This window comes from Marmota flaviventris, chromosome 1 (assembly GCF_047511675.1).
Source record: "Marmota flaviventris isolate mMarFla1 chromosome 1, mMarFla1.hap1, whole genome shotgun sequence".
NCBI classification, from domain to species: Eukaryota; Metazoa; Chordata; class Mammalia; order Rodentia; family Sciuridae; genus Marmota; species Marmota flaviventris.
In genome coordinates this window covers 16042239-16065403 of record NC_092498.1, presented here as the reverse complement: position 1 = coordinate 16065403, position 23165 = coordinate 16042239, and the positions used below count along the sequence as shown (strand labels likewise).

Sequence of the window (23165 nt, the reverse complement as noted above, 5' to 3'; positions counted from 1 at the left end):
AATTCAACTAGACAGATAGTATATTATGGTGACTAAAATTAATAACAATATGCTGTATATCTGAAAATTGTTACAAGATTAGATTTTAAGTATTCTCACCACAAAGTAAAAAGGTAAATGTGAAATAAATCTTACCATCCTACAGTGTATGCAAATATTAAACATCATATTATAATTAAAGTTATATACATTTATAATTTTTAAAGGAAAGAAAAAATAAATTTCTGCATTTTTAAGACAAAAAGAGAAAAAGCACAATCCTGGATCACATAGGATAAGGTCATCCAAGCAGAATGAGAGAGGAAAGGGCATTACCGAAATGCTGAAGCACCAGCGATTTGTTTGGAAATACTATTCCACTATCTACAGATAAACACATGTACACTGCACCCTTACTACTGCTGGTGACCCTCAGGCACACACCACCAAGTGTGATCACGCTTATCTCACCTTTTCCACTATACCCCAGCACCCAGCAAGCCCTGTTGCATGCATGACCAAGTGAGTTGACAGGATGTTTCCTTGAAGAGGCCTCTGGGGATCTGCTTAGTGACAAGAGGAGAACTATATGATCTCCATCATTTCATAAATGGGCACTCTGATACTACTCAAAAAATCTCCATGTTATATGTAGTTGATCTGGTAAAGACGATTAATTTGCTTGGTGAACTCATTAGCATGTGCAAGAGTAAATATTGGCTTTGTTCCCACATAAGATTCCAAAACTTGGAGTTTGCGGAATTTAAATAATAAAGCTATGGCTACTTAAAAGTCACACACTTACACAGATGCAACCTAATAAGAACAGCATAAAAAAAAAAAAACCACTCATCATTTCATAGTCGTTATCTACTTAATATAATCCTGACAATAAAGGGGCAGAGAGAGAAACTAGTCAGGCAGGGACACAGGACTGCAGCCCTGACCACACCCTGAGAATAGCTGCTGTCTCCTGTACAGAGTGCACAATACCTCCTGCACCTTCACACCCTCAATAAAGGTGGCCTCCGTGCTAATGATACGGCTGATCTTAACTGCAGATCTGCCTGTACGTCATCTCTGAAGGGTCCCTGCACGGCAGTCCCCTTCCAAACAGCTGCACAGGAAATAAAGCACAACTCAAATTTACCAAAACCAAAGAGGTCTTCTCTGAGCTTCACTGCAAGTTGGGCCTCAAAATGCCAGATGACTTGGGACAGCCATCAAAAGCCTTGCCAAGAAGCCTAAAGAGAGCCAGTGGATATTGCACTAACAGGGGTCAGAGGCAACACTGGTCCCAGGACAGCAGTTCTCAAACAACCTCCCACCTTCATTACTTTTTAATTTCATTTGACTTACAAAAAGAAGATTTTTATGTGACATATAAGATAATTAAAAAGCTATGATATCAGCTCAGACTCTTTTTTATATTTAACAAATTTCTTTCTTTCTTTCATTCTTTTTTCCAGTACCAGGGATTGAATCTATGAATCTAGGGGCACTTAACCAGTGGGTCACAACCCCAGCCATTTTTAAAATATTTTTTTTAGAGACAGGGTGTCACTGAGTTGCTAAGTGCTTCACTAAGTCGCTGAAGTTGGCTTTGAACTTGTGATCCTCCTGCCTCAGCCTCCCAAGTCACTGGGATAACAGGTGTGCACCACTGTGTCCAACTTAGTTAACAAAATTCTATGCAAGCAAGAAAATACCTCTGTAGAAAGCTATCTTATGATGCCTTTCAAGGAGAAACAAAGTTTTTAAAGTGAATTTCTATTGGTAGTGAGAAAACCATCTTTCTAAAGCATGAAAATAATGCACAGACTGGTGTCCCTTCCAACTATGGCAGCAGCATCTGAGCATCTGCTGCTCACAGGGACATCTGATCCACCCCCTCCATCCAGCCAGCTCCCTGTCCCCCAGCTGAAGTGCTCTCCACTTGGATTCGTAATGCATGCTGAGAGTGGTGTCTGATTCTTATAGAATTCACTGGTTGTGACACTCTTGGAAGGAGTTAAGTGCAGGAACTAATAGCAAGATTTCCTGAGGTAAGCAATCAACAGAAATTGAGGAAATCTAGAGCTCTTTGATTTCTCCCCCCAAATGTTTCTTTCACAGAATCAAAACTAGATTTTAATCCTTTCTGAAATACAGCACATGTTACCATGGTGCTAAATAATTTTTAAGAGTCTGTAAAATGGAATCCAAAGGAAAAAAATCTCTTCCCTTATTCTGAGGGGGTATTTCTTTAACATTATACGAAAACCAGCTGACAGGCATCTCAAGGATTGGCTGCTTTAGTCCCACAGGAGCCTCAGGGCCTAAGGGACCTGCAAAGTCACAGACATATCAGAGATAGCAGAGGCCCTTGGCCTTCCGTCCAGAATCTGTTCATCTACCAATGCAGATCACTCTGTGCTGCACTTTCATACAGAAAAACATGTGATTTTTAAAAATATAAAAATTACTATTGAAAATAGTAGCCTGAGGCTTCCCAATCATGTCTGCATCATTGAAACACAACAATAAAATAAAAATAAATCTCCAGGCAAGACAGAAGCTGAATGGGCACATGTATTTAACAGAATCAATTAAAGTAAAGTCAAGCTGCCTTGCCATCATTCCAAAAACGGCTCTCATGGCTGGGAAGGCCTCTGGGCACAGGTTCAGACAGGCATGAGTCTCATGGCACTGCCCCTTGGAAGGGGAGGGAAATTCACTCCATCCCTGGTCTCTAAAGCTCTATCTGACTCCCAATGCAGGGACACTAAAACGGAGTCTGATCATACAAAAGGTCGAGGCACCGGACAAACGGAACAGACAGGGACAGCTGTGAAATCCTTGAATCCTAAGAAAGTCACTGAATTCTGGGGACACTTTTTTGACTATGATTTCTGTGTAGTTCCTCCTTCTTGTCCTTCAGGCAGGAAAATTGCCTCCCTTGCCTCAAAGCAGACACCCCTGTAATGTTCAGAGGTGACAATTAATGCTGAGAACTGCACCCCATTTCACGGGTCTTTTTTAAAGGTTCATCCTTTGAAGTAGGGTCACACCCTGGCCTGCGGGAACCTCACGACTCCCTGTAACATGGAGGAGGAGGAGAGTCACGGACCGCTCTGTGGGGCTCTGTGGGCCTTGCTCTCGTGGACCGCTGCTGGCGTCTTGTCCCCCACATCCCTCTCACTGGACTCCTCGCTGACGGTGGAGTCGGCATCCGAGGGGGAGACTCTGCAGGCACAAAACAAATTGCAAACATCAGAAGCAAGAAGGAACAAAAGAAAAAGGTCACATTAATTCAGTCATGGAAATCAGGCTTCCAGGCAAAAGCGGGAGAGAGGAAACCGTCCAAGGACCGGGACAACACTATTCAGTCACCATGTGCTGAAGACGAGGGAAAAGCTTACTAACTGGCTTGGAGGTTGCAATTCAACAAAGGCTGGAAATAAGTGCCACAGTGGAGGACAGTCCCACAGCTACTGAGGCCTACGACTAGCTCCTGGCCCCGGGTCAGTTCTAGACAGGCAATCTGGGTCTAACACAAGTTGGATCAAAGAGCATCTGGGGTTTGGGCCTGGTTTAGGGTCCACTGGGAGGTCCACTGAGAATCCCTAGGAGGCCAGGATAGTTCTGCAGCTGCCTCAGTTGACTCTAGATTATGTAAGACTCCTAAACTCACAACAGCAGGATGACAAGCGCTACTGAGATTGGTTCTAAATACAAACATCAAGGGCATCACAGCACCCAGGCTGCCCCAGGCTGGGAAAATCCTTAACCAGTTAGCACACTGCGGGCTCCCTGGCTTCTACCACAACATGAAGTGTCAAGACATTCTGGTGCCCTGAGGGATGCTAAGGTATACACTCACCCCTCAGTATCATGGGGCGTTGCTTATAGAATCCCCACGGACACCAAAATCCATGGTACTCAAGTCCTTGACATCAAATGACACAAATCCATATCAAACCTATGCACATCCTAAGTTACCCATAATCCCTCTTACAATGTAAATGCTATATAAATAGTTGTCATACTAGATTTTGGGGGGGGGGAAATGATGATATGAAAGGAAAGCCTGTACAAGTTCAATACAGATGCAGTATTTTTTCCTGAGTATTTTTTTCCTGAGTATTTTTGATTCACAGTAGTTTGAATCCATGGCTATAAAACACAACTGAGATGATAGGACTAGAAGTTTATGAGGAGGCTACTGGGGAGAAAAAAAATATCCTGCCAAGCTTTACTAGTATATTAAATCATTTTTAATAATTCAATTCATTCTTAGCCTGGAAAATAATTAAGCAAGTAGCATGTCTCTGCATAATTCATTTTCTTTCACAAAGATCATGCACTTACATCCGTTACATTCTTATAACCAGGTCAGACACCTGGGGTGGGTTTTCTGATCAGATGGAAATGATGGCATTGTTTTGAATGTTGGTGTGGCCACACACGTTTTCACTCCCCACAGCTAACTGAGAGTTACAGTCCGAAGCTCAGAGGCCGGCTGGTAATCTGAGGCGTCAGTAGCCAAATCCTGGTGGTGCTATGACCTCAAGTCAGTCCCATAAAACCTGAGTGTGAACTTGGTCTCCTGTTACATGACTCCAGCCAATCTCACAGGATCAGAGGGCAGCCATGGACTTACTGGTAGTTTGGAAAATTAAGTAATGCTCCATATGCTTTATTGATTGATTGATTGATTGATAGGAAGTATCGGAAATAGGAATGGTGAGCTGGGAGGCTGTGGAGAGTCCTGTGCATTGTGCTAACAAAGGTGACAGCGTGGGAAGCTGGAGAAAAGCAAAACTCACTGGAGGACGTGATGAGGGTCACCTGTAGACAAAGCGGTGATGGAAGAGCAAAGAAGCCTGCGCTGGCCAAGCATGTAGGTGGGCTGTGCGCTTTGAGCTTTGTATCCATCCTTTGCTTATGATCACCAGACCGCCTCCCACGCTCACCTAGAACAGACACGCTGGAGTTGGCCTGTCCCTAATCCAATCTGAGGCCACTACTGCCAAAGTGTCACAGGTGGTGATTCCTAACCTTGAATAACTTGAGGAAATAATTGCACAGCCTCCTTTGGTAACCCTGCGGAGCAGGCGAGAGCACTCCCAAGTCTGTGTGTGCCTCTGGGCAAGTCATCAGGATCCGAGGCTTCAGACACTGGGCGATACTCACCCTCAGCCCTGCTGAGACTGGCAATGGACAACCTGAGAACAGAAACACGCTCTGCAACAAAGAACAATCCAGAAAGCCCAATAATAACCTTCCTCTGTGGCGGACGTTCTTGGCAGGGATCTTTGACTTGGGGCTTGGCACGTCTCCATTTTCAGAGGGCGTGGTGTGGTCCTTCACAGGTCCTGGCAGTGGTGCTGGCTCATGAATAATCAAGATGTCATCTTTATTGTGCTGACCCAGATGCTGCTTAGCAAAATCGAAGCCCTTCACGCTAGGGATCTGCAGCTAAAACACACACACACAGGCAGACACACAAACAAGGTGGTTACTGTGAAATCTGAGCACTGTGAAGAGAGGTTACGAGGGCTTGACAAGACGAGCACAACTCCAACCCAAGACTGTGCCACCCATGCCACCGACCCAACCCAACAAGCGTCTCTATGACATTGACTGTGTACAAGGTTCTGTTTATTCCTAGAATTTGTGACAGATGCCAGCAAAGGATTAAACAAGAGTACAAGGATTAAATAGCTAGACCGTAATAGAAAAGCCATTCCAACACAGCACCTGCCCCCTTGTCACAGTGGACTAGCGAGAGAGAGACAAGGTGACACACTCTTTATAGGGAAAGAGGGACTTAAGGCAGGCCCTGAGGACAGGCAAAACTACAAAGAACATGTTCCTGATTATGTCAGGGCCAGAGAATCCTGAGGCCCAAAGAGGTCACATCAGCTGCTCTAGAGGGGCCGGGATGTAGAAGCGGGGGAGAAGGAGAGAAGGCAACCTGCGCACACACATCCCCAAGCGCCAGCTCCTGGGCAATCAGGAGACCACTAAATGTTCTAAGATCCAAGCAGACAGGACCCAAGGGAACAGCAAGAGGGCCCCGTGATGCCACGTGCATGAGACCACAAAGGCTTGAGCCAAAATCTTTGCCAAGAAAATGGGAAGGGCTAGGTAGCAGCAGGATGCAGAAGGAAGGAGATGGAAACCAGAAGGACACAAGAGACAAAGGGAGAGCAAACAGACCAGCGATGGCCGGAAGTTTCGGACAGGGCATCCCAAACGGCAGGGGCAAGCGGCGAGTCCTGCGGGAATGACGACGGAGGGCATAAAACGACGCGCCTCAAACAGGCTAAGTGGAGATGGAAGGAAAGGTCCCAGAGGAAAGCAGCTCGGTGCAGCTGGAGACAGAGGGCAGTGGCTTAGGGACCCGTGGGCTGAGAGGGAAGGCTGAACGCCACCTGTCCGGAGGTGGCATGCAGGGGAGCTGGGGCCTTTCAAAATGAATCCAGGCTCTACAGATACAGTGTTGGAGAACATCTCCTAGTGTGCGGCTAACAAGAGAGAAGGAAACAGGCAAGAAAACAGAAGGTGGCTTCCGGAAAAGAGAAGAATTTGGAAAGTTCAGTGGAATCGAAGCCAAAGAGTAAAGAATCTCTAGAAAGGAATGGTCGACAGACTTAATGGGAGCACAAAGCTGAAGGAGGACGGGGTCTTCAGGAAGAGTCCACACTCACACCGGTGGGGGCAGGGGCACCCCCCCCCAGGCATATGATAACAACCGATCCAAAACCTACAACAGACCCATGAGCCCACACCTCAGATCCGGGCCTCAGTTTCTGGGCCTGTGATGAGGTAGGAGATATCTGAGGTACCCAGAGACGCTTTCTTTTTCAGGGCTGCAGATGGAATTTAGCCTCGGGCAAGCTAGGCAAGAGCTCTACCACTGAGTCGCACCCCTAGGCCCAGGGCACCATTTTTGATGACCCTATTTTCATGATACTCAAAGAGCCACCAGGATTATAGGGAAATAAACTGCCAGAAGAGTCACCCTGAGCAGTGTCCTCAGCAGGAACACCACGGGAAAACCAAAGTCCTCCAGGGCAGACTATCCACACCTGCAGATAGTCCTAGCAGTCAAACAACCGTCCAAGTCTCTGGAGTGATTTTAGACAATATACTACAAGTAGAAGCAAAAAGTTTTGTCATATTTGTGTTAACTTTAAGCACACCAGTGGCTTAGGGGTGTCACCTAATGTCTTCCCCCCCCCCTTTTTTGTTTGTTTGTTTGTTTATTTGTTTGGGTTCCTGGGGGTTGAACTCAGGGACACTTTGCTAGAGAGCTACATTCCCTGTTCTTGTTTTTATTTTGAGACAGGGTCCTGCTAAGTTGCTGTAGTCTTACTAAATCGCTGAGGCCAACCTGCAACTTGTGACCCTCCTGTCTCAGCCTCTGGAGTGGCTGGGATTACAAGCATGCATGCGCGCCTTCTAATGCTAGAAATCTAGGATCAACGGTAGAAAGAAAGCGGTCTGCAATAATGATTTCTGCCAGCAGAGGGTGACAAAACTTACTGTAAAGAGAGTTTACAAAGAGTTGCTTGGAAACAAAAGGCGCAAAGACTGACAGCCTACATTCTATAATTAATAAGATCCTGTTACAAGACAGGCCCTGGGCACCACACGCCTAGGCTCAGGAGCACTGCTTTGCAAACCATGAACCCAGACCTACCACTCCACAACCTCCTCCACCCCCATAAATTATTTTCCTCATCCAGGAAACTGGGTTAGCACAGCAGTCTTGACTTGGTCTACCGGGGGACCCCTGGGGTGGACAAACGTTTTCCTAGGAGCAGGATTCTCTTTTCTCCTACCTTACAGGAGACACCCCTGCCTCTAACCTTCCTGGGGTGCTCTGTGTAGAGGTGAGGACATCAAATGAAAAGACAACAGGGTGCTTGGCAGATCCCTTTCACTGAAGCACAATAAACCTGTGGCACGGCTGCCTCATCCCCGTATTGTACGTATTTCTTTAAGGGAGAAATGCAGACAAGAAACAGGATCATCAATCCATGTCCAGGATGCTCTGAATTCAGACATTCTGCAGAGGGGGCCGCAGGTTGCTTCTATTTAACAACGTCACCTCTAGCACCTCCCAACCATCAAAGATGCCTCCCTCCAGTGGAGGAATCAATGAGAACCAAAAGGACAGCAGGAAGAACTCCTAAGGCACTGTCTCATTTTGTCCCAGGGACAAGCTCATGGCCACGCCCTGTGTTTTATGTGTCTAGCTCAGAAGAGGACGGTCAAGATCTATTCAACCTTCTGCAGGGAAATACGGAGGCGCCCTGGGGTGCATGCTGGCCACAGCTCACGGTCCTCAGCAACTAAAGAGCTCCCAGCACCTGTGCACGGGCTTTCCGGGTCCTAATGCTGTGTTTTGCATCAAAAGACAAAGGAGTGAAAATTTCCACATTCATGTCTGAAAGATCAAAATTACAATTTCAAACTTTAAAAAAAAATTAATAGAGCTAAGATAGGGCTGTGTACCTTCCCGAGCGTTTATTCAGACTTGCAGTTTAAATTTTCATTAACTTCTTTCAAATAACTAGTGGATACTGTGTTCAGCTCACCAGTGCAAGTCTCTTGTTCACTGTGCCTTGTGATCCCTCCCTGCTTGTTTGACATGCCTGTGTGCTCATTTAGATTAACTACACAGCAACATGTTTGGATTCATAAATAATGTACTTAGCAGCCATCAGCTACATGCCTTTTGGAAACCCAACAGTTACCACCAGTCTAATGCTTTTTCCTCACATGCTGTGAATTTCCATAAAGATTCAACTGTACTCTTAAAAGTGAAGCATCTATCTACGGGTGTATAGATTCATAATAGATAAAGAGGAAAAATTAGGAAAGCCAGAAGTTAACTTCTAAACTTTAAAAAATCTAGTCCATTGATTAGGATGGAGTTCCCTCTCTTGGGCTTTGAAATATCCTAATTTATGAAATACATAATTATAAATATTGCTTTCATCTTGAAATGAAAGTACAAATCCACCTATATAATTCCTGAGCATCCATCTGTCGAGCCTTTTTAAGATAGCCAGAAAATTGAAATTTGACACCGATTGCTCATAGCTGATGATAAAAATCCTAACGTGGGCTTGGGATGTTATGGGGTTGCTTTACTCCAGCTGCACCTCCTTTTATCTCCTTAAACAAAGTGCTCCTAAGCAAAAGAGTAACAGCATCAGCAGTCATCCACCCGCCACTGCCATCATTTCATAAATCTTGCTAAAATCCTTTTTGGTATATTTCCCAGTAAGAAAGTGCGTGCCTCTAAGAACTGGGCAACAATCTCTTTTACACATTCTGGGGTTTGCTGTAACAAAGCAAGGGCCTCCGAGGGGACTGATGTAAAACACAAACAGTGCTGGTCTCGGTGTGCTGCATGCACAGCCCCAGTGTAGGCTCTAAACGCCTTCCGTGAGAAACCGCCAGGCTCGTGCAAGGAGCAACCATGAAAATAGATGTGAAGATACTTCGTAAATGCCAAAGTGCCAGGCGAGTGAGACTGACAGCATTATTATAGCTGTTGGTTGATGAAACATCAAGTAGTTAAGGTAAACAGTTGAGTCCTCAGGTATCAGATAGTTACAGACATAAATTTGGATATAATGTTTTGTTAGGTCAGCAACAGGACGTGACACAGGACAGACCCTCAATAAATATTTGATGACTTAATGAACTTTAGAAAGGACAACTGAAGCACCAAACTTTCTGAATTTTATGAGGAATCAAGAAAAGGTTATGTGTCATAAATGAAGTATACAAATCCCATTGGCTTACTGTCGAATCCAGCTGACATTTTTAAATATATCCGTTAGATCCTTGCACTTCTCACCAGCTGGGCAAGTCACCATCTTCAGTGACAACAGAAATGGGACAACTAATCCATACTTATACACAAAAGCCATCCTCACACAGAAGGAAAAAATTAAGAGGAGACACACACACATACCCAGTATGGTATTCACTCCTTTTGTTTTAACCCTATTTTCTGGATTTTTTTTTAAATAATCTAGAGTTCAGTCTGACTGGCACTGCATGCCCAGCCTCACATACCAAACAGGCTCCACTCCATATTTTATAAAAGAGGAATGGAAATTAATTAGTCTTCACTATGCATGTTAGGGCTCGGCTCTTTCTGAAGAAGGAAGGCTCTTGTTCTTTCTTTCTTTCCTATTTTATGGAGGGAACAAGCCACATTGTCTGTGCCCCACTGGAACACATCACCAAGGAGTCAGGGAGGTCTGGTGGAGCAGGTCAGCCAAACAGCGAGATGCCTGATGAATCTCAAGACACGTGGGTCATAAATATAATAAGACACAGATGTAACAAGACACAGTGAAGTCCCTAGTGCTTGGGTTAGCCTGTCCCCCTGGGAAGGGGCAGTTTAAGATGACAATAGAAACCACAGAGCAAATCCCAAAAGTGTCTGAATAAAAATTTGCAATCATGTAGAGAGTGCCATTGCAATCATTGGTTATTTGACTTATATAATTTGAAAAAAAAAAAAAAAAACCCTAACCACCATGCTGTTTCCACTTAGAAGGCAAAACTGTTGCCATCTGTTTGTCTTCAGTGTAGCCAGCATGGGGCCATGGAAACCCTGGGCCTAGGAATTGTTGGACAGCACCCAAGAGTCTCCCACCCAAGCCCACGGCAGGTCACACTCGGCTGGTGGGGTGAACTGAGTACCTGTGCACAGACTCCAGGCCGCCGTGGGGCACGGGCTGACCAGCAGGAGGGAAGCAGCCCTCAGCCAGCTCCTCCTCAGGTCACTGACTCTACACTGCTTCCCAAGGGACCTCAGCTAATGGGAGCTTGTCCAAGCTGCTGTTCCTTCTGAGAGCCCTGAAGTCGCTGCCGACTGTCTTCGGTACCTGGTACCTTTTAGAGTCGCTCCATGTCCTGAAGCCCCTCAGCCTTGACTGCACCACCTGGGTCTGAGTGGCTTTGGTCTGTGCCTTTCCTTACAACCTTGCTCCGGTTTGCCTGAGCTGCTCATATTCCTTCTGCAGCCATGTCACCTCTGTCACCTCTCAGCTGCAGCCCAGCGTCACCTGCTCACAAAGGCAGAGGCAGCCACCTGCTGGAGTGGTCCCTCTACAGAACCTGCTTGTACTGTTGTGTGTCAGCTTTTGGGAGACTGCTCCTCTCCCTCACCAAGGCCCTGGAAGGCAGTGATGACATGTTATTTGTGTTTGTAACTTAGCCTGGCCCACCCGGCCCAGAAGTTTGGTGAGTGTACAGTTATGGTCTGGGGCAGCTCCCTCCGGCGGCCCTCAGTGCAGACCTTAGGAGCAACCCAGGTGCCAATCACTCAGGAGCTAGGATCTGGGCAATAACTAGGATCAGAGCTAATAACTGGGTGTGGCTTGTCCCCATCAGAAGGAACATGTTTCCCTGAGGCCCTGCAGTATCTAGCCAATGCCATTCAGGGTGGAGAGGATCTGAGCAGCAGCTTTTCAGGTGGTAGTGATAAATGATGACTTAGGACTACAGATTAAAGAGATTACAGATAAAGGACAGTTAAATGCATTTTTTCCCTTTATTATTAGAAATAAGAAAGGGCCCTGCCTCAAAACACGACAGAACAGCCTCTCCCTGTTATCATATTTCCAAAATAACCTACTCCCAGACAATCTGAAGAGGTCATCTTCTCATTATAGGGGAAGGGGGTGTGGACTGTAGATCAGTAGATTTATTGTCTCCAGATGTTTACAGTTCTGGGATTCGCTGGAGGATTCTGGAGAGCTGGAGCAATGGACGAGTGAGTAGAATGGAGAGAGAAAACAGAGGCCACAGGAAAAGGAACTTGAAGTACCAGGGCAGGAGAGTGCCCCGCAGATCACCCAAGGAACAGGCTATGGCCATACAGGCTTAGGAGGAGCACCTAGGAGGTAGACAGGTTTGTTTTTAAACTAAAGGAAGGTCATGGTTCCCCTCTTGCAAATCCATGACCACATCGGCAAGGTGGGTCCTTATGCCAGCAAAACAAGACCCTGGCCTGGCCTCCCGACAGCCTGTGCTGGCTGCGACGGTTCTCCCGGGCTCCTCCCTGCAGAGGACCCTTGGCGCAACAAGGCTGGCGACTTGGATCACACGTCCTCACACCACCCAAAGGGAAAGAGCAGCCCCCAGGGCCAGAAGTTCTATCTGAAACTCTGTCCACCTGATTCACAATATGGTCTGACACATGAAAATATTTCAGAAGTAAAATGAGAGAAGGAGAAAGCTGGGGGACTATTCTTTTTTTAACCCAAGATGCGCTGACCTCTCAGTTTACTGAAGTAACAAAGAACGGTGGGTTTCCACAAGGAGTACATGCATCAGGAGATATGGACCAGCAAAGACCTACACACACAGCTCCACTGCTGAAACTTCCCCATAACAATCCTTTCATGAGAAGAATAACACCTCCCAAACTATTGCTGAACCTATTACAATGAAATTCACACTATGAATCATTCAGGTGTCGTGTGTTTTTTCCATGCCATTCACTGGTATAACAATAGAACAACCCAAGCAGACCATGTACATAATACATGGAGATGAGTGGAAATATAACATTTACATATGAAATGATTCTAACATAGCCATAAGCTTGATATCTAATTAAGATTTTGCATTTTTTGCTGAACTCATAAGGAAAAAAAATGGACGATTTTCATTCACTTTTACAAAAATAAAATAAAAATAAAAATAAAACCTGTGTTTTCATTCAGCAGGTCAAGGTTTATAACAGGCAGAACTACACTGAGATCATCAGAATGAAGTTAAAAGGTTCTCTTATTCCTTGTTCTTTTGCCTTTTGCTTGCCTGTTTTTAATCAAAAGAATAAGTACCATCAAAGTGGGGTGAGTCCTCTAAATTTGTGAGATCCACAGAGGGTAAAAGTTAATACAGTAGATTGACCACCACCTTCCACTCCCTAAACACACGGATATTCATGCTGAGGTGAATGTCTGTGGTGAGTTCTTCCCTAGGACTCTGGCATATGAGCCAGACACTGACCCAAAGTCAATTTCTTTGCTCTGAACCTGATGTGACTATGAAGATAGTATAGAATACCGCTGAAACATACATGTGAAAAGAGAATTGCTATTTCTATAAAAACTAAGTTGAGTGCTTTGGAAAAGACAAATGTAAAATGGGCTGCTAAAAAAAAATGATGTCGAACTAGGTGTAGGCGAATCAACTTTAAAAAACTGCAAAGTGGGGTGGGGGGTGGAGGGAGGCATAAAAAAAAAAATCAAGAAAATTCTGCACTCAGATTGCCTTGCTCTTCTCAAAGAAAACCAAATTGGAAACCACAGCTGATACATTATGGGTATTATTTATTGCAAGAAAAATCATATAGTATTGCTCTCAGCAGACCAACACTCAGAACAACAACAACAAAAAGAACTGATAACACTGAAAGAATACCAAATAAATGTCTGCTCGTATATTTGAAGTTAGAAGTTTAAGGCATGTATTTACAAATCTGAATGATGGAGTGGATAGATGGGCATCCAACATGGCGGACAGAGAATGAAGGAGCTGTCTGGTGGAGTTGTGTATGAAAGAAAACATACATTGATGTGAGAAAAATTTCCTTGGCCCCTCTTCTCTGAAAATATCCAGGGGTGAAAGAGATCCAGATTCATACAAAGGATAGACATGATCCTCAATTGATAAGATCTTCAAATGACTCAGGATGGATACAATCTTCAACTGACTCTCAAAAATGAAACCACAGAGCTCACTTCACCTCTGGGCCTCTGCAGCCTTACCTTCCTGGAATGTGTCCACTATAGAAGAACTGGGCTTTCGGTTATGCATACACGAAGACAGAGGACACCACCCCTGAGCCAGAAGATTCCTTTAATAGCTCTCTCCCACCTTTCAGTATCTAGAGCCTGGACCCATATCTGTCCCACAAGGTTGCTCAAGTGATCCCGACCCTTACCTTCTGCCGCTGCTGAATGTTGGCCACAGTGTCAGGCTGAAAGTCCAGCTTGTCCGTACGGCAGAGCTTCCAGTAGAGGATGACGATGATCACCATCACCACCAGCACCGGGATGACCACGCCAACAGTGACCCACAGGTTGCTGCTCTGGGACTCCGGAGATGGCCTCTTCACCCTGTCCAGAGCTGTGGACAGGAAGACAGTCTCTCAATAATGCCTTCTTAGCCCATGCACCGGACTGAATGTGTCTTCCTCCATGAGGAACTCAGAAAGTCCCCAGACCTTCTACTCAAGACAGTAAGTTATAACCTCCCAATGACAGGAACCATGAGCAGGCAACATGCAATGCCCCTGCAGGGGACATCAGCAATCACGATGACACATCGGAGGTTTCCAAAGGCCTGGGGCTAATTCAATGGCAAAGCTCGGTTGGTTCTAGGTCTCCTGACTTCTAGTTTATTAGCTCATCTCTGAATTCTCATGGCAGTACATTTCCACACCAAAAATGGTTCTGTAAAACTTTGATCAAAAGTGAAAAGCAGGGTTGAGGCTGCAGCTCAGTGGCAGAGCGCTTGCTGTGCACATGTGTGAGGCACTGGGTTCGATCCTCAGCACCACATAAAAATAAATAAATACATATTTTTTTAAAGAAAGTGAAAAGCAGCTGCTTATACAGAACACTGCTGTGCCCACAGAACTGACACAGCTGGAATTCACACCCTCCCAGGTCTCAAGAGAGCACAGGAGCCCGACTAGGAGGCTCCCCATCTCTTGCTACTCAATAAGTTTTTCCACTTATTCTCAAATTTTATTTATTTATTTATTTAGTATGAGGGATTGAACCCAGGGGCACTTCACCATTAAGCTACATCCCAGCACTATTTATTTATTTATTTATTTTGAGACAGGGTTTTGCTAAGTTACCCAGGCCAGCCTCAAACTTGCCACCCTCCTGCCTCAGCCTCCTGAGCCATCACAGGCATGCACCCCAGCATCTGGATCCACAAGTGCTTATTACGTGTGCCAGATGCAGTTCTAGAGGAGGATACAAGGATGGACAAGAAGACAAAGCCCCCAAGGAACACAGGTTCAATCAAGTAAATGAGTCGCAAAATAACGTCATGTACTAGTAGTGCCGTGTACCGAGAGAAATAACTCATGAGACACAGCAAGAGCACACAGGCCCATGGTAACTTCTCCTTCAGCAACTGAAAGGTGATACAGATGGTGCTGTTCATAGTGGCATCAATCATGACAGCCACAGGAGGAAACAACCCAAATACCCATCAACAGGCGAATGGATAAGCAAAATGTGGTACGTTGATACGGTGAATATCATCAACTGTTCAAAAGGAAGGGAAAGCTGACACACACTACAACTGGATGAACCGTGAAGACCCGCTAAGTGAAAGAAGTCAGGCCCCAAAAGGTGAGTGTCGTGATTCCACCCAAAATGAGGCTAGTTTATAGACACAGACAGAAGAACAGAGGATGGGGGTGGCAAATGAGGAGGGATTATTTAATAAGTAGAGTTTCTGTTTGGGATAATCAAAGAGCTCTGGAAACGGGTAATGGAGATGGTTGTGAACACTGTGAATCTAGTTAAAGTCATTGAATTATACACTTAAATATGGTGAAAATGCAGGACTGGGGAATGTGGCTCAGTGGTAAGGACTTGTCTAGCATGCACAGGGCCCTGGGCTCAATCCCCAGCACCAATAGAAAAAAAAAATGGTAAATTTTATGCTACATATATGTTACCATGATTTTTTAAAAATGATAAAATGATTCTCAAATTTTTCTAAGGTGTGCACCACTGTGTTTGGAAACTGAAGTCCTAACACATGGTTATGCTGCCTTTACTTCCTCATCTGGGACCCTCCCTGAACACTTGGGTCTTCATTTTTATTTAAGCTAGCAAGTGTCAATTTTTTAAATCATATTCAAGTAAATCTTATGCTTTGAATGTGGCACTCCTCGCCCATGTCGTGCCCACCCACCCCTATCAGCCCCCTCTTCTTTCACACCTTGGACCATCACACTTCGATTCCCCTGGACCCCCAGTTTCCCTCAGTGGCTCCTTGCCCGACCCAGACTATGCTCAATGCTTCTTCCACTCAGATCCAGTCACGGAACCTAAATGCCCACCCCTCTCACCCCAGAGAGCTGCCTCATAAGGACCCCCCATGAGGACACTAATCTCTCCCTGGTCTAAGTTCTTTTGTTCTTGTTGTCTTTGTTTTGCAAATGGTGCCTCATTATTCTTTTAAAATGCTTCTTATTATATAAATGTACCAGCTTAATACACTGCACACTCTGCTCTTCAATCTGGCCAGGATCTAGTCTTGTCTTTTCAAATCCATCTTAGTTGACATGGGCAGGGACTGAGTCCTAGGCTCCTTCATGTCATATAACTGCTAATACCTGTGGTGGGATCTAAAAGTATCTGCTCAAAGATGTAATTACAAAAGATTCTTAGGGTAGGTTTATGTTTGGGTTAGACCCCTGACAGCAACAGGGAGGGAGCAAACATTCTAAATCAGATGGACTATGAAAAAGGCCCCGGCAGAGCAGACACTGCAGGTGACAGGGGGAAAATAACAATGGGTCAAAACTTTGGATTTTAAGATTTAATGTGAATGTAATTTATATACGTAGCTCACTTTGCATAAAAACAACTGACAACAGAGAAGCAATGTCAGCATCTACCAAGGAGCTGAGAGATCTGGACACTCCTCTGAGCTCCAGCCTGGTAAACCACTGGAGTGGCAGAGGCTGAGCAAAGCCAGGTCAACACCAGTGTCCCAAAGCCCCTGGGATGGCCCTGGCTTCAGCTGAGGCCTCCTTCACCAACTCTGAAATCCCAGGACTGGGGAAGGAGAGGTCCAAGACCAGACGGAGGAAGGCCTAAAAGATGTGGTATCCTGCTGTACTCAACCTTGTTTAAAATGCTAAGTGTCTGAGCTGCCCCTCCTGCCACCACAAATGTCACATGTAAAGCCACGTCAGGAAGTGCTTTTGCTCCCATTTTCTCACTGCCTTGAAACAGAAGGCACTAGCATGCAGTCATATCTCAGGTGTGCCAGCACAGCCTGCCCGTGGTTACGGCTCACTCCGTCCCACCATCTTCCATCAAATGGAAAATATGCATCCAGAGCCCTGTCCTGGTTAGTATCCAGGGACAAGATAGACTTCACAAAGAACCTCATGCTACCAAGGACAATTTCAAAGCCATCACTTTTTGAAACTGCTCTGCCTCCCATCTACACTCTCTAAGGAGTTTTTCAGCATCCTCTGGTGCTAAAACACTTCCTGATGGCTTTAGTGCCAGAGCAAATCTCCCCAAGCTCTTAAAAGGACTCTCTGGATCACAGAGGAAAAACATCCCCATTAAAAGAGTCTGATTTGTAAAGGTCTATTTGGAAAACAGACCTCTCCTTTTCCTTCATTTTAAATATGTACCCAAAATCTGAGAGTTGGAAAAGAGACACCAAGAACAGGCACGGCCAAGGAGCAGGGGCCAAGGACTTTCCAACAAAAACAAAGATCAAAATACCTCTTTCTACACTGTGAAGTGGTGTGAGGATAGGGTGAGAGAGAGACAGAATTGAAAAGGGTAAGGATCAAGGACTTCTTTGTGTTGAAAGACCCTGAAAGGAGCCAACAAATCCAGAGGGCACCTCCCTGCTTCCTGCGTGACTCACGGTCCCCACCAACGTTCAGAACATGACATAGGAGACTTTGGAATAATAACAAAACAAGCACAACGAATTTGCCTAAGTCAAAATTTTTAAAAAGAGAAACAGCACAGGAGAAGGGAGAAGGACATTAGCATTGATGTAAGGTGCCGTAACTCACTCCAACACCAGGAAGAGGAAATAGGCAAAGCAGCAGTACCCGCCACAACTAGAAGACCCCAGAATCTAGAACAAAGGGGGTCTCAGCAAATGAGCTTTAACAACTGGCATCTTATATAAGTGTCAATTCATAATAAGGGCTTAAGACACAAAAATCTACTGCCCCACATTGGAGCTTATGTTGAGAGAAGCCTGTCTGGGGCCCCAACATAGTTGGGACTTACGCTGGGCAATAGCGCCTTGGATTCGGTACCCCAAGATAATCGCAGCTCTCTGAAGGTCTATCTTGTTAATCAGATCTGAAGACTTGACGGCACTGAGTCTCTCCCCGTCTTGATCCTCCACAAAGTAGATGAGCTGCACGGGATTGTCATCTCCCTCCAGCCTGGACACATTGACCACCTGAGAGAACAGAAACCATCAACATTGCAGAAGTTCACATTTCCATCCTCAGGCCACCTACCCCTGACTGTGACCGAGGAATTTACTCCTCACAACAAGCCCCTTCCCTGCCCAGAGCCCCACATCACGAAGGTGCTCTCTCTTGATGGGAAGAGGGATTAAAATGGAAGTTCCTCCGTGCAGAATGTCAAGTGTGCTTTGTTGTACTCAGTATCTCTGAGATGTCAGGGCCAGCAAGATACACAGGACTTAGGGCTGGCCAGGCCTGGCAGTCCAGAAGTGTTGCCAACAAGCTCCAACAGGCTCACCAAGCCATGGGGGCCACTCCTGACCTTCCTGTGAAGTCCCTTCTTGAGTCAACTAGCATTCCCTCCTCCCAACCTCAGCACTATCAACACTTGGGGCCAGTATTCTAGGTTGGTTAGCAGCATCCCTGCCCTCTACCCACCAGATGCCAGTAGCAACTGACTCTTGGCCTGCACCACACAAAGTGACAATCAAAAATGTCTCCAGACATCGCCAAATGTGCCCTGGAGTGGGAGTGGGGCAAAAGCACCACCCACTGAGAACTGCTCATTTAAGAATAGTAAACCTTGTAAATTTGTGATCTTCCAGATCAAATAAAACCTGGATATGTCCCAAAACCTAACTTCCTCTGTGTCCTAGGACAGCCCCTTCCCATCCGCACTTGAGCATCTTGACCACTTGAGGTATCAGGGTGTTGCACTCATACAACTATTTCTGTTAATAATGTGCAACTATTTTATTGCCCTCTTAGCCTTCAGCAAAGCACTAGGTTCCTATCCTGAGAAAAAGTTCAATGAGGGCCTTGTTTTACTCGTGCACTTTGAATTTTTGTTCTGTACTTTTGCTGTTGCTAAAATGCAGCTGCTACTTCTCTATCCACGTGTGTGGCTTTGTGACATTGTCCTACGCTCTGGGTACCACAGCTGGACTCCTTCACCTTGCGAAACTTCTGGAAAACCAACGATTTCATGATTTCACTGAAAACTCCTTTATCTAAATCATCTCCAAAGATCCTTAACAACCTGGGTCCAAACTCTCACCCTCTAAGAACATCTGTCAACGGCTAGGGCTGTAGCTTAGTGGCAAAGTGCTTGCCTAGCACATGTGAGGTCCTGGATTCAATACTCAGCACCACATAAAAATAAACAAATAAAATAAATAAAGGCATGCTGTCCATCTACAACTAAAAAAAAGAAATTTTTAAAAAAGAACATCCATCCTATTTGATCCTGAGAAGACTTGTCTGTCCTGCCCTCTGCCTGCTGTCCGGAGGCCTGCTGACTGAGCACATCTCCTCCTCTGTCACCTCCTCCTTCCCCATGACCATGTTGTGGTGACTGGCTTTTTATTAGCCTGTAGTATGGAATGCTATCAAAAGGCTGCAGAAAACCATGCAGATTATGTCCACCTGTCCCTCTTCTCTATATGCATACGTAACCTATATAAAAGTTTGATAAGGGGCCCGGGTTGTGGCTCAGTGGCAGAGCACTTGCCTAGCACGTGTGAGGCACTGGGTTGGATCCACAATACCACATAAAAATAAAGATAAATAAAATAAGAGTATTGTGTCCATCTACAACTAAAAAGAAAACTTAAAAAAAAAAAGTTTGATAAATTTAGCATGATTTCTTCCTGTAGAAGAATGTCCAGGGATGTCCAAATGTCCAGTGATGCCACCCTGATTAAAGCCTCTCACCAGCTGGTCCCGTCTGAATGTAATGGTCAGAAGGTCTGGCTCCAGCATCCCTCATCCCCCAGCTGACGGCTACTTGGACTGGGTCTGGAACCATGATGAGCCTGGTACCATGAGACCATCACTTTGGGTAATATTTTCAACTTCATTTTAAAAATTAGTTTCTGATTAAAATCACATGTACACTATAAAAATCATATGGCCCATTGGCAAAATTTCAAAATTCACATGTAAAAAAGGTAATAAAATTCAAATCTCCTGAAATTCAACCAATTGAAGAAAACCAGAGTAAACTTTTTTTTTTTTTTGGTCTGGGGAGGATTACCGGGGATTGAACTCAGGGTCACTGGACAACTGAGCCACATCCCCAGCTCTTTTTTGTATCTTATTTAGAGATAGCATCTCCCTGAGTTGCTTAGGACCTCACTAAGTTGCTGAGGCTGGGTTTGAATTCTTGATCCTCCTGCCTCAGCCTCCTGAGCCACTGGAATTAGTGGGATGCACCATCGCACCTGGCTCCAAGTAAATTTGATATATTTCCTTCAATTCTTTTTTCCCTTGAATTCTATATTACTATTTGGATTATATCATATAGGTCTTTTTTAGTCTCTTTTCACTTAAACATCCTTCTCTATTTCTAATTTTAAAAAATAATGGCAGCATAATATTCCAACAAATAAATATTTGCTATTTATCCCCAAATGCTGGACATTTAGGTTTGTTCAACTTTTTCACATTTACAAATTAAGTTCTGGTGAGGAGTTGTGTACTCCTGTCTACAAATCCTTGACTACATCCTCACTGTTTGGCCACTTGAAAGGGGAAGAGAAGCAGAACGCTTTATAAGCACCTGTATCAGACAGCACCATTAACATTAGGTATACCAGTTAACTTCCACAAATTAATATTCCTACTTCAGGACCTTGCGTGTCCAATTTAGCACCTTATTTTTACAGTTTTATGGTGCTCCTAATTGCTTTGTGTGCATAAATCAACCCACACTCAAATCTTGAACTCTATGAAGCCAAGGGCTATAGAACAAGGCAAAGGTTTTATAACTCATTTTAATTTTTATTCTTTGTTTTATGCTTATTTAATTTTTATTAGTTTTTAAATTTCTCTCTAGTTACTGCAATTGACAAAGGAAGCACTTTAGAAACCTAAGAATCACATTTCTGGAGGGTACACAGCAATGCCAGGAGGGAAGCACTTGGTGAGAGTGTCAGGGACCAGGATGCCATTTCTCAGGAAATATGCCACCCTCATCCTACCCAATGCCATGTGCACATCTTCTCTGATGCCTCCCACCCCGGGCCGGCCAGCCCCACACCTGCACCTCTGAGTGTCATCCTAGTTTCCTTTTTCTGAAATACAGTCATTCTAAACAGCCCATTTTCTTAGCGGTTGGTAAAGAAGAAAAAGCCCACATCATTCACCTAGAAAAGGAACAAATAACAGCCCAACTCCCAGTGTCTTATGAGTCTGTGCATTTAAAATGGGTCACCCTTAAGTTCAAACCAATCTATCTTTTGGAATCTGTCTGCCAGTTCACCAACGTGAAGGAGACTTGGGGTAACACAAGACAACCATGTTGGTGGGAGACAGAAAGAGACCCTCTCTCCATCTCTTAAGGTCTCTTCCAGATAAACAATTCATGTTTATAATGAATTCCAGCCATAAATACATTTTTGGTAATTAAAAAAAAAAAACACTCTTCAAAAAAGTAAGCTCTTGCATTATTATGGCAATCCAGTAGCAATCCTTGTGCTCTGCTCCCCAGGTCAGTGCTAGACCACCCACGTACTAGGACTCGGTCAATGCTACTTGGCCCCCAGTGCTGCCACATTAGTTGCTGTGCAAAAGAGCAATCAGTTGAAATCAGAATTTTTTTCCTTGCATTTCCCATTTGCACATGAAGCACAGGGTTTTCAGTGGGCTCCCCCTCTCCCTCCTCCCTCCCTCTACGAGTACCTGCACCACGCTGTTCCCTGCAGCCACGGTGGCCCTTCTCCACATGCGCCTCCTGGTGGGAACCTCACTGAGCAGCTGGGCCAGCTTGCGCTCCATCTCAGCTTGAAACACCTCGTTCTGGAGCTGCTTCTCCACAACGCCCAGGAGGACTGCATGCAACAGGAAACACGCAGCCCCCAACACGTCAGAGGCGGAAAGGGTGGGACTGCATGGGTGTATATGTGTGTGAGGCCGAAATTAACACAGATTACTATAAATGCTGATCCTAGAGAGGAGACCTTAGGAGTGGGCAAAATGGACACAGGTGAGGGTGGACCTGGCCGTGCTCTGATCTTTTCTAAGTGTTCTGCAGCCGGGTGGCCAGAAAACCTGGGAACACAGCACAGTAGGAGCTCTGGAGCAAAGAGCATCTGTGCGAGATCCAACATTGTGTCTGTCTGCACTTATCTCAAAACTCCTGGAAACAGTGTGCATTCTTATCTTGTCTTAAGACTTGGACTTACAAACTCACTTGAAGAAAGGGTGTCTGGCTGACTTCTGGTATCTACTTTAGACGAGATTATCTAAACAGATAATCAGCTTATCAGCATGGTCCATAGGGAAGCACCATGTGCTTTCCAGCCAGAACTAGTTTCAGTCCTCTGTGAGATACAACCTTAGGCAAGTCACTCAATCGCTATGAAAATCATCTAGAAAACAAGGCCCCATGCCATGCAAAGAGGCAGGCCCTTGCACAGCACGCTGTATGTTCAGTAAGAACTGGCATCCCATAAACGGTGATGACGCTGCTTGACATACTCCTTACCTGTGCCAATCACATGCTGCTTGTACTCTGGCACCAAGGGAGTGTCTAACTGTTGGTTAGACGCGTGGACCTGGTTAGAAATTCTCTCTCTGTGACGCCCTCCCTCTAAATAGCTGCTGTGGGCCCCTGTGGCAGTTTAACTATCTTACTTGTCTTTCTAAACCAACAAATAACAATTTTAGGAAAAAAGATCCTCACTTCTGAACCTCATCTTGTTTCAGGTCGGGACATTGTGAGTTCTGGTTAGATTCTGCCCTGGACTTATGTATAAATTTTAAAGAAGGCCAATCCTTTTTGTGCCACAACTCAGTGGGACACTTTCCCATAGCCCAATTTGAATCCCTTTCTCATTCATTCTCTGCCAAGAATTTAAAGTACATTTTGTCCTCAATTTAGGAAACAGGAAAGGCGTCTCATTCTCAATATGCCCACACAGACTTCTCATTCTTACAG

At 45.0% G+C, this 23165-nt stretch overlaps 1 protein-coding gene across 1 annotated transcript in view; it reads right to left on the bottom strand.

Moving 5' to 3' along the window:
* Positions 1 to 23165, bottom strand: part of Kiaa1549 (KIAA1549 ortholog) — a 138768-nt gene that overhangs the window by 39575 nt on the left and 76028 nt on the right. The window contains exons 8-12 of the mRNA XM_027952212.2: positions 21908 to 22056; positions 18039 to 18216; positions 13958 to 14142; positions 5243 to 5439; positions 3089 to 3204 (exon numbers count right to left, since the gene is read on the bottom strand). Coding sequence (XP_027808013.2) covers positions 3089 to 3204; positions 5243 to 5439; positions 13958 to 14142; positions 18039 to 18216; positions 21908 to 22056 — 825 coding nt within the window. The remainder of the gene's footprint in view (positions 1 to 3088; positions 3205 to 5242; positions 5440 to 13957; positions 14143 to 18038; positions 18217 to 21907; positions 22057 to 23165) is intronic.